The sequence below is a fragment of the Dendropsophus ebraccatus genome, chromosome 2, assembly GCF_027789765.1.
Source record: "Dendropsophus ebraccatus isolate aDenEbr1 chromosome 2, aDenEbr1.pat, whole genome shotgun sequence".
Taxonomy (NCBI): domain Eukaryota; kingdom Metazoa; phylum Chordata; class Amphibia; order Anura; family Hylidae; genus Dendropsophus; species Dendropsophus ebraccatus.
This window is the reverse complement of record NC_091455.1, coordinates 76,945,454-76,957,709: the sequence shown is the minus strand read 5'-3', so window position 1 is coordinate 76,957,709 and position 12,256 is coordinate 76,945,454. Positions and strand designations below refer to the sequence as shown.

General features: G+C 38.5%; 1 protein-coding gene across 2 annotated transcripts in view; it reads right to left on the bottom strand.

The window, feature by feature from the left end:
• The window catches only part of LOC138784522 (cadherin-7), a 153,926-nt gene that overhangs the window by 33,491 nt on the left and 108,179 nt on the right, over window positions 1-12,256 (bottom strand). For both annotated transcript variants that reach the window (XM_069960116.1, XM_069960117.1), the window contains one exon: window positions 7,409-7,662. In XM_069960116.1, the coding sequence (XP_069816217.1) occupies window positions 7,409-7,662 (254 nt within the window). The remainder of the gene's footprint in view (window positions 1-7,408; window positions 7,663-12,256) is intronic.

Here is a 12,256-nt window from a genome sequence, read left to right as displayed (position 1 = left end):
CTGAAAAGAATGGCCACTGTTTTATTAAAAAAAAAAAAAACTGGTATTCTTTTCATAAAAAGTACAAAGTGTAAACATAGCCTCAAAGACAAAAAAATGGCAGTTTTTATAATAACGGCTGTTATTTTAAAAAGGACATCCTTAATAATGCTAATTTAAAAAGAAACTGTAGTTTTTTTCAAACGTGGTGTAAACATAGCCTTATATCTAGTTTACTTTCATAGGTTTAAAGACCCTGCCTTCTACCTCCTCATAAACACATATACATTGCTTTACAGTGAGAGCAGCCTTCAGATAAATATCTGAGGGATAAAGTGACCTCCCTCCCGGAGCACCAAATAACAACATTATCATATGAATAAAAATAAGATAATAACATAAAAATAAAATTACAGACAGCCATAGTAGAGGTAGTTTTTTTTACTCAGTATCCCCTGCCCTATAAGTTCATATCAACAGGTTAGTTATAACTCACTCTAGTTCTAGTTCAATGATTCATTGCTCTCCATTTAAAGGGCACATTTTGTTCTTTACAAAGTTCTAACAAAATAGACACTAAATGGATCTATGCAGAATGTGTTTTTTCCGCTACGGTTCACTGTTTGTAATTTATAGGTAATTAAACTAAATGTTCACATGTATCTTTTAATTAGTACATCTTCAGCCTCATTATCATATTTGTCTTATGTAAGAATAGTGCAAGTTTTTCTTTTTTCCAAAAGCTTTTATGGATTTCATCTTTTCAGCGGTTATAATATAATGTATTTCTCTTTGCATAATACAGTAAGTATGTATATAATAAAAATGAAAGTCTATCTGTCTGTCCCAAATAGACTTCCAAACGCCTGAACCGTTTGACCCCAAATTTGGCAAACAGATACATAGGGTGCCCGGGAAGGTTATTGCGAAGGTCCCGTCCCCGCCAGATGTACAGGAGGGGAGGGGGAGGGGAAAGAGCGCCCCATAGAGATGAATGGGAAAATCTCCTCATTGCAAACACAGGTGATATAATTAGCTGCATGTCATACCGCCATACTGTGACTGGATAACACCATCATATCAGACCTGACCAATACCGCCATACTGTGACTGGATAACACCGCTATACCAGACCTGACCAATACCATAATACCGTGACTGGATAACACCGCCACACCAGACCTGACCAATACTACCATACTGTAACTGGATAACACTGTCATACCACACAAAAATAAGGTGTGAGCGCACACTACATAGTAAGCTATTCTATGGAGTGCAGACAACCTCAGCAAATAAGATAAGACAAAAAACAAGAAAAAGAATCTGAGGATAATAAAGTACTGCACATCCAAAAATATATCAACATGATTTTATTATACAAAAAATAAGAGAAAACACACAGAAAAAACAAGAAAGGCTGTATACAGCAATAAAAACCCAACTCTGAGGGGGGAGAATACAATCAATCACCCCACCAACCGGGATCTCCCACATGAACAAATGTCACATGCCTAAATAGTAGGCATCCCTCCCATGAATCCATACAGTAAACGGTACATAATGCACAAAAGAACAAGTCAATACAATATGACAAAATACAAAAAATATATATATATGGTATATGTGCAAAAAATGTACAAACCAAATGAGAGACCGGAGGAGATGAGAGTGACCCCGGTACTGACCCTACCCCACGCGTTCCGTCAGCACAGTGCTGACTTCATCAGGGGACCCCTGATGAAGTCAGCACTGTGCTGACGGAACGCGTGGGGGCACCTTAGAACAATGGGCACCTTAGAACAAATCTAATTAACACACTGACACTTTATACCCGGGCAGCGCCGGGTACATTTTCTAGTATATAATATAGTTAGTACACAGGTATAGAGCACAACAAAACAAATAGAACTCATAAAACTTATAGCAGGATTAAAATCAACGCAATGTCTTTTACAGCCACCATTTTGACCCCAAATGATAAGTTGTATAAATATGGCCATATTTTGGCACCAAAATGATCCTTTTATAGATGCCTTTAAAGATATCTGTCATTTTTGCATCAAGTTATGGGTGTATAATTAGGGCTGTAATTTTGCATAATATGCCAAAATTGGTGCCAAAATGGCAGCCATAAAACAGCCAGGAAAAGGCATTGTGAGAACATAGCCTCAAAAGGTTTCTCTAATTTTACAAAAAACTTATTAGGTTTTGTTCATACACTGTTTTTGGTGGTGGTGGTGGTGGGGGGGGGCGTCTGACGGCTATCTTTTCGGGCAGACTCATTTTGAGGTCAAATAGCCATCATTCCACAATGTTGGTTGACATTATACAAATTATGTTCTTAATTATGAAATAATGGCCGTTATTTGGCCTCAAAAGACAGTGTATCACATAAAAAGATGGTGAGTGAACATTAGGCTACGTTCCTACTATGAGATTTTAGTGTGAAATGACAGTCACAGATAGTGATCATGAATGGCAAACAACAGACACTTTTTGCCGTTAACTGATGGCCCATTACCATAGTGGGAACATAGCCTAAGAGTTGAGAGAAAAAAAAAAAAACTCTCTAAAAACCTCTCCAAGCTTGCCCTGTTGTCTTAACTCTGATAATGTGATCGCTTTGATTTGTCCACAAACATCATTTAGGAGAGCCAGAGGGAGTAGAGATGAGTGAATCGCCCATCTAAACAAAGCACAGAGCTTCATTTAATCTGCACTCTGCTCATCAAACCGCCAGCTTTTCAGTGCTGCTGCGTTTCCTACCGCTCCACCCCGGGCGCAGAGGAAAAGCTGGATCTAATCTTGGAAAATTGGGAGAAGTTTCCCAGGATTGGATCTAGCTTTTCCTGGCATCCTGAGAGGAGTGGCAGGGAGCGGAGAATCGCTAAAAGGCCGGTGGCTTGATGACCTTTTTCTCTTCCTTTAGATAAGTGATTTGCTCATTTCTACTCCCCATGATAATGTGCTGTCCTGGCTCTCCTACATTCGCTCATCTCTAATGGAGAGTTAACAAAGGATAGTTAGATTCAGGGCAAATCTAATTGACAGTGTTTATCTCGACAAAGTAAGTACATTGTATTTTATTATGTTATGTTATAGCAGTGTGTATATTGTTTTTAATTTAAAATCAGAGAACTTGTTAAAAGGGGTTATCCAGTATTAGAAATACATGGCCACTTTCCTCCAGAGACAGCACAACTCTTGTCTCCTGTAAATTGAGCTTACTTGCAAATAGCACCTGAACTGGAGGCAGTTGTCTCTGAAAGAAAGTGGCCATGTTTTTAATACTGCATTATTCCTTTAAGGCATGGCATATTGCTAAGATGCACAAGCCAAAAAGACATATTGCTAAGATGATTTCACTTTTAAAATTTTGAGACTTTAACTCCTATTAGGTGGTGTGTACCCTTTAGGGTAGCTTCACATACCCAACTCATCTGCAGCGGATTTCACACTGACAGTTTGCAGTGTAATCTGCTGCGAATTCCTTAACTTTCACTTTCAATAGGATAACATACTCACAGCGGAATTGTCATCCCACAGCAAGTATGAAAAAGGCAACCCCCTGCGGCCCAGTGCATACATCACTGGGTTCACACTCCAGCTCAATTGGGGGGCTCCAAGCATCTCGACATCCCACTCAGCCAATTAGTGGCCGCCAGGAGTGGGCATTGCCTTATGTTTAAAAACCATGCCATGGTTTGTTCCAAAAGTTGCCTCCTCAGTAAACATAAATCAACAAATGATTCTACCTGCCTTTTCATCAGATCAAGATCCTCATCTGGTTCTTCTGGATGTGTGCAGAACCATGCTGGTCCTACTTGGAGGCAACTAAACCATTTAGAAGATCTGAACATCTCTTCCTCTTGTCCTCTGGCTACTCTGATCAGGTGGCTAAAGGTGTGATCTCGGTGTCCTACAATCAAGAGGGATTGGAAGCCCCTCTAAATGTCAGAGCACATTCTACCCATGCTAGGGCTACATCTTGGGCTGAGTCCAGCTACATTCTTATCAAGGAGATGTGTAGACCTGCAAAGTGGGTATATCCATCTACATTTACCAAATACTGCAGGTTGGATATATCTGAGAGCTCAGCCTTAGGCAAAGGAGTGTTGGAAGGAGCTATGTTTTTGTGATTCCCACCCGATTTTTGTTATTCAGGTCACTTTGTGTGCTACCGAAGGATGTCCAGAAGATTTAACATTTGGACCGGAAATTTTCTTTTCCTGGAGTCCTCCCTAATGTCCTCCCCTCTGTGTTTGCCTCCTTCCTTCTGCCTTTCATAGAGCATGTTCTTTTAATCAGTGCTAATTATTGCTAATTATGACTCTTTGGCCTCCATCTGGGGGGGGGGGGGGTAGCTATAATCTTTTTTGTGCTGCCTATGGACTTCAGGAAAAAAAAATTCAGGTACAAATATTTGATTTTATTTGACTATTTTTTGTATTATATTCCTTTATTTACTTTATAATTACTTTGTCATTCTAAGGTTCTGATATAGTGGCTATATCTTGTTAAAGGTTGGACTTTCAAAATTGAATGAATACCTTCTTTTTTGAAAAAAAAAGTGTGGTCACAGTAAACTCTAATGGATGTTTAGACTCAATGCAATCAATTTCTCTGCTAATTCCTTTGTTCATTATGCTGTCACTTCTTGTGCTATGTCAAATATAGAAAGTAAAAGATAATATGCGGTGATTTCACACTATGTAGAACGTCTGCACAGTTGATGCCTTTCTCAATTTCACATGTCAATGTATCTGCCATTTTGTAGGAAGATAGAAACCTTTTACAATAAGAAATAATTTAATTTTCTCCATGAGCACATGATCAATGAGGCAAATATTAAAGTTTTTGAGCCTGAAACATGGATTGTGACCTTAATGTTAAGGCATGAGCAATGCCTACAATGCTATTAAGTGTGCCTTGATAAGGTTTTATTTTTGGCAGTGGTGGTTTATTTTCAGATTTCCACAGAATGTTACTACCTGTCCTTTTCAATACTACAACAGGGAATAGCTTTAACTTGCTCCTACCTGCCAATAAATCTCAGTTTATGCAGCCTAGTCTATGGCTATGATCTAGTTCTCCTATTGACTCTGCTCCTAAAAAGGAAAGGCAAAACAAGGGTAAATGCTGGCACATTATTGTGGAGGAAGCATGTGCCGACCTGTCAGTTCAGTGCTCGCTTCCTCCTTGTTCCCTGCTCCCTGTCTGTGCTATTACACACATAGACATCAAGCAGGAAGAGTGGGAGGGGGTCGGAGCTGTAGGAGGGGCTGCCCAGACGATCCCTAAATTGTCCGGGCTGCTTATTGAAATCAGAGGCGATCTGTTGCTGCCGCTCCTGTTACACGGTTGTCATGATTGTGATTTTAACATTTTGAAAGACCACGATCAACTGACATCTTGCATGTCAGCTGACCATGGTCTTATAACATGTGCTATAACACCAAACGATTACCCGCCAGAACGTCCGATAATGGGATAAGTATGGTCAATAATTTTTTAGTGTAATAGGGCCTTTAGAACATGTCTACTGTAGTAAGACATAAGACACAAAGATAAGCACTTAGTCTGGGATGGGGTCTCGGCACCAAACCCTGACCACCAAAAACAAGCAGAAAAGTGCAACAGCGCACTGCAAATGCTAAGATCTGTTGTTAATATAGATGTTTATAGCCTCAAAACTGCTATAGGAAAAATAAGGTGACCTCACGTTAAGGTGACCTCACTCACGGGTGAATTAAGGAGAAATTAGCTGGATCCTGCATGCCCCCCCCCCCCCCAAAAAAAAAAAAGTTCAATCAAAGTAAATATATACTCAGTATAAAGCAAGTGAAAATCAGAGGACTACAAGTCCCATATTGTCAATGGGGAAAAACCACATTGAGAATATGGGACTTGTAGTTCTCCGATTTTCACTTGCTTCATACTGAGTATATATTCACTTTGATTGAACTTTTTTTCACATTTATGCTAATGATTGAATTACCACATGTGTGTATAAATACCCTGATTTGAGGGAATGTGTTCACTATGCTTGAAAGCGGTGTTTATTGTGACACTGAAACGTTGCTGCTGTTTGCCTTATGAGATAATAAATCACTGAAGATTCATTTTCGAGTGCTGACACATTTTTTGGATATCTATCTATCTATCTATCTATCTATCTATCTATCTATCTATCTGGTATATGGCAGTGAGGCCCCTCTGTTATCAAGGCCCCTAGTGCAGCTGTCACCTTTGCACCCCTATAGTAACCAGACTACATACCCAAGAATTATCTTCATATTAGAAAAATGCTTCTGTTTCTGATTATTATTATTATTATTATTATTATTATTATTATTATTATTATTATTAATTTTGTTTAGCCAAAGCTTTGGCTATGGGAATCCAGCATCTGTGTATAGTTTGTGTATAGTTTGTGAGATGATTGTAATGCCTAATGAGGTTTAGAATTCCGCAGTTATAGGGGATATCCAGAGAGCAGGAAAGGTCCTGTCTTTTCTGCTCTCTGGCACTCCACATCCTCCACCTGCGACATCGATTTTTGTCACTATTGGTCACTGTCTGCAACATGCTCCCATCTTTATTTCATCTGTGGAAGTTTTAGAAAGGACGAGTAAAAAGAAGTGGAGTGTCGGAGAGCAGAAAAGTTGGGACCTTTCAGCAGAAGTCAGCAATGGTGGAAGATTCAGGAGGAAGAAATTTCAGGAACTGACTTATGAGTAAGGCATCTTATTACAGTATGCCGGAATTCAGCTCTTTCGAACAACCCATTTATTTACACATGTTTGTAAAGGCAGACTGCATTTGTAGGTGCTTGGCTTTATACATCTGTGACACCTGAATTCAATGATTAAGAGTCCATATAGTGTATACAGAGAACTGCATGCACTGCACTTCTCAAATCTGACACTCTGTGAACATGCCCGCACTTTGAATATTCTAATAAGTATATTTATGCATCCTGTGAACAGATTATTAAGCTGTTTCATATCACTGATATGAATATATGCATACAGTCTGTCATCAATATCTTTTCAAAAATAAGTCATGGTTCCCCTCCCTTCAGGTCATATTCTCAATTTATTTTCTAGTCAGAGGAAAACAAGTATTCTGAAAGATGGATGAGTTAACTCTGCTGCTAACAACAATTTAATGCATACATATATGATGAATGAATGTCACAAAGAGAACATTCACACAGGAGGAACATTTACAAAACATTCATGGGAGCTGAGAGTTAATTACCATCTTTGTATGCTGAATGTGGTCTGTATCAGTGATAAAGCTAGCTGCTCTCCTGATGTTGATTAGAAATTAGGGTCAGAACCCTCGGTATTGTTATTCACTGCCAGTGATTTTTTTTTTTTGGCATTGAAAAATAATGAAAAATAGTCAGAAATATTCATACCTCACAGGGCTGTGTGACGAATCTGGGTCGTGTGCTGTTACTGTTCCTATGCTGCTGCCTATTTTTGCTGCTTCAGACTCCACCATTGTATATAACCTTTGAGAAAAAATTGGAGGTTCATCCACATCTTCTACAGTAATTTTCACTGTTGTTGTATCCATAAATGGACCATTGCTGAGAAATCGATTGTCCATGTGTTTATTTGAAGCTTCTATTCTCAGTGTATAGCTAGATTTTGTTTCATAGTCCAGCTCCTGTGGAAAAAAAAAAGAGAAGCATAAGGCAAACAAGAAAAAACTGAGGCATATGTTTTTTAAAAATATTTTCTTATAAAGTCATCAAACGTTTGAATTCTCCTAACTTCAATGTTTTGGTACTTTTTGCAGAATTTCAGAACCGGGGACACTGCCTTATTACAGTGGCCCAGCAATGGTTGCATACAGATCAGGCTCGACACTGTATGTCAAAACTGACACCTGTCTGATACTCCTGGGTGCGGACTTCAGTGTGATCCTGGTAGTTTAACCCTCTGTGGGGGTGATGATCAATTGCCAGAGGGTTATACTGTGTGTGTGTGCTGTTACAAGGTAAGGGCTTAACCCCATTAACATATTATACATTTTTAACAAGACACTAAAAAATATCCTGGAATGATTGTGCATTATCATATATATGAAGCATGAAATATTAAAATACCTTGGAAATTGTAGAATTAAAATAGCTAATGCTTATGTAATATATATCTATAAAGATAGATAGATAGATAGATAGATAGATAGACAGATAAAAATCTTTACAAAAGCTACTTAGACTGTGATTACAATGAAGAGGTTAAGAAGGTTAAAAAAAAGATCTATCTATCTATCTATCTATCTATCTATCTATCTATCTATCTATCTATCTATCTATCCATCTATCCCATATCTATCTATTTGTTTATCTAGCTAGCTAGCTTCTGCTGTATATATACATTGGGGACCCCTGACCAATGGATTTTCTTTGTGCTTGCACCTACAGTACATTTGGATTTGCTGCTTTTTTCTGATATATTTATATATATATATATATATATATATATATATATATATATATATAATCATTATAGACAGTGAATAACAAATGTCTTTTTGATGGCTGTCTGCAATGACGTCAGCAAAATCCTATTAAGTGAACAAAGCCTTATAGTGATATTGTATATATTTGAAGAAATTCACATATTCAAGGGAAAAGGCCAGAGGTCAATATTGGATGCTTGAGATCTACAGACTCTTAGACAGCACTGCATTAAAGATAGGCACAATCTACTAGAAATAACTGCATGGGCTCAGGAACACTTCCAGAAATCACTGTCTGTGAACTGAGTTTACATGCAATTCACAAATGCAAGTTTAGGCTATGTTCACCCTATGTAAAAAAAAGTTTTGTGGTGTGTAACATAGCCTTACTTTCAATGGCATCCCAGCCGGAGAGTACACACATCGTATGTGCTCCAGCCGAGATCCCATGCGGCGCCGGAAAAAACTGACCTGTCAGTTCACACAGTGAAGCAAGCGGCTTGCTTCACTGTGGGCTATGGGAAGCTCAGAGCTTCGCGGCCGGAAAGATCACCCGGCCGGTACTTAAGTACCGGCCAGGATGATCCGGGCTAAGACCGGCCGTTCCGTGACCCAGCCGGGGTCAAGGAATGGCCGGGTGTTCACGTAATGTGAACATAGCCTTAAGCTGTACTGTACAGAAAGAAGCCATATGTCAACATGATTTAGAAATGCAGTCGTCTTCTCTGGGCTAAGCTTATTTAAAATGGACTAAGACAAAAAGAAAACCTGTTCTCTGGTCAAATAAATACAAAATTTAAATTCCTTTTGGCAACTATAGAGACGTTGGGGGAGATTTATCAAACATGATATAAAGTAGAATTGGCCCTGTTGCCCCTAGCAACCAATCAGATTCCACCTTTCATTTTCCAAAGGATCCGTGAGGAATGAAAGGTGGAATCTGATTGGTTGCTAGGGGAAACTGAGACAATTCTACTTTACACCAGTTTGATAAATCTCCCCCAATGTCCTGTAATCTTCTTGTTATCAGTGCATTAGAGCCTATAGTATGAGCAGCTTACACATCTGGAAAATCACCATCAATGTTTAACAGTATGTAGAGGTTTTAGAACAACATAAGCTCCCTTCCAGACATTTCCTCTTTCAGGACAATGTTAAACCACATACTGCATCCATCATAACCACATAGCTTCGCATAAGAAGGTTCCTCGTGTTGAATTTGCCAATAGAAAGCATTTGGTGCATTATGAAATTCAGTTTAGCAAAGACGACCCAGGACTGTTAAGCTGCTAAAATCATATGTCAGAAAAATGAGAGTATGAACAACACCCCAAACTCAATCTATTGGTCCCCTCACTTCCCAGACTTTTACAGAGTGTGGTGAAAAAGGAATGCTACACAATGGTAAACATTTCTCTGCCCTAACTTTGTTTTAGATGCATTTTTGCAATACAGTTTAAAAAGAGTTTTTTTTTTTAATATGATATGATAATGCTATATATATATATATATATATATATATATATATATATATATATATATATATACACATATATATGGAGAAGTAGGGACTGTTGCTGCATACTGTAGTCACTATGATCTATGCTTACCTATAGAAAGTAATTAGCATTTTCTTTACATTTTTTCTATTACTACCTCATTATTTAAAGTGCAGCATATTCACTGATCTTCATCCATTAACCTTTACTTCAGTCATGCATCTGTCATCAGAACCTTAAAACTGACAGTATTTCCCGTTATGAGCAGAATAATGTGTATAAATCTATGTGGCCTTATCAGTGGAGAATATGTTTTGCCATTCGCATGATTTCCAAAGGCCTAAACTCTATTTTCTACAGTGCGCTGGACATTAGCTCCACAATTCAACTGTCTATAAAACTTCAACATAGCCAAGAATTCAGTGTAGCTCTATAATTTCAGCAGAATATTTCATTTTTCTATTTCACATAATGCAATATTTTTTAATGAGAATTTCCTTTGTCAACCAGGCAACGTTTTTCAAACTTTCAAATAGTAAGCACTTAGCAGCAGATTTACTAAAGGCAAATATTTTAAACTGTAGGACATTGGTGCAGACTGAAATCTACAACAGCTACAACAGTACATTTAAGCAGTAATTTACACTTTTTTTGGAATAAGTGGTTATGCTCACTCCTGGCTCTGTGTCACATGACCTAGACGGACTTTCAATGCAAATCCATGGGTCCATTCTACAGATCCATCGGGGTCAGAACACTCTGACCCTGACCTATATTTTTTTTTAATATGTCTCTCTAACATAACATATAAAAAAAATGTCATGACAAGTGCTCTTTAAATGATCGCTAAACTCAAAAACTCTAAATTCAGTGATGCACATATTAAGATTACTAGCTAAGGGAGATTTGTCAAGTGTAAAAACTTTGTATCAGTATTGGGGACATTTATTAAGTCCAGAGCTTTTTGCGCCTGGCTTAAAAATGTCCTGTCAGCGCCGATGCTCCGCGGGTTTATGTAGAGGTGCAATGCCCCTACATAAAACCTGTGCACATGCAGTGAAACCTATGCCAGCTCAGCTGACTTGGTGTCTGTTACATTGTTAAAAATTGAGCAGTTACGGAGCCTGCACCACCTCATTCCATTCCATTCTATCCCCATCTCTTCCCCGCCCCATTGTGCAATGGATGTAGAGGGGCCCGATGTTAAAATGTGTTATTCTGTTATTTAAAGGGAGCCTGTCATCATTTTCTTTATGTCTGAGACAGGAATTATTGGCTACGTCTCTGATGGCTTCACCTAATGTCATCATCTTCAATTGATAGATCTCTCTTTGTTTAATTATAGGGAGATATTTTCGAATCAAACTGCTGAGACGGGGGAAGCCACCTGAGAATTACATGTGGAAAGGTTAACACCTCCTTGAGAGTTTTAAGATTTAACATCCAGAATTTTTTTAGACTCCCAAACATTGCAAAACTTTAGAAAACCACCACCAACCCCAAGGGGGGGAAATCACTACCTTTGCCAAGTAGCCCCCATGCAATTTGAAAGCAATTTAACAAATTTATTGTGACCCTATGTTACACTTTTCTTGTGGGTGCTTTTGCCGATTCTGATGGTGATTACTTTACTATTATTAACTTATATATCTGTTGTCACTTTATATTTAAGCCTGGTTAGTAGCACAACAGAAACACAAGAATTAGAAATAAAGAGGTTATCGGGCACTAGGAGCATGTTATCCTTACTTCTGTGTGCTTGCCCGATGTTCTGTTGCAATATCACTGTAGCTGCCGTTACTCCCGAGATGAGCTTGTCTCTGGAGTGACAGTCTGCTCAGCCAATCGCTGGCCGGGACGCTGTTCTGTCTCAGCCAGTGATAAGCTGAGACAACTGTCACTTCTGGGGATGGTGGAGAGCTAAACAGAGCATATATTATGTTTTCTAAACATATAACATATGTTATGTTATGATTTATTAAATGGCATCAAAATGTTAAAAATGTGCTAGCATGGGATAACCCCTTTAATATTCAGCATAAATTGTCAGTGCTATGACCTAAAGAAACTCTGCCAGCAGGTTTATGGTGTCCTATCTAAGCCTGTCTATCTAGCCTGTCTAAAGCTAGTGACAGAGAAGCTGAACAGAATGATGTATCACATTGATGCATTACATTGTTCTGTGCAGCTGATCCAGAGATATCCTTCTGAATTACATGGACAATAAAAAGTCTTCTCCATTATGTGCCTGAGCCCAGTAGTCCTCAATATTAATAATAAGCAGAAAACTCCAC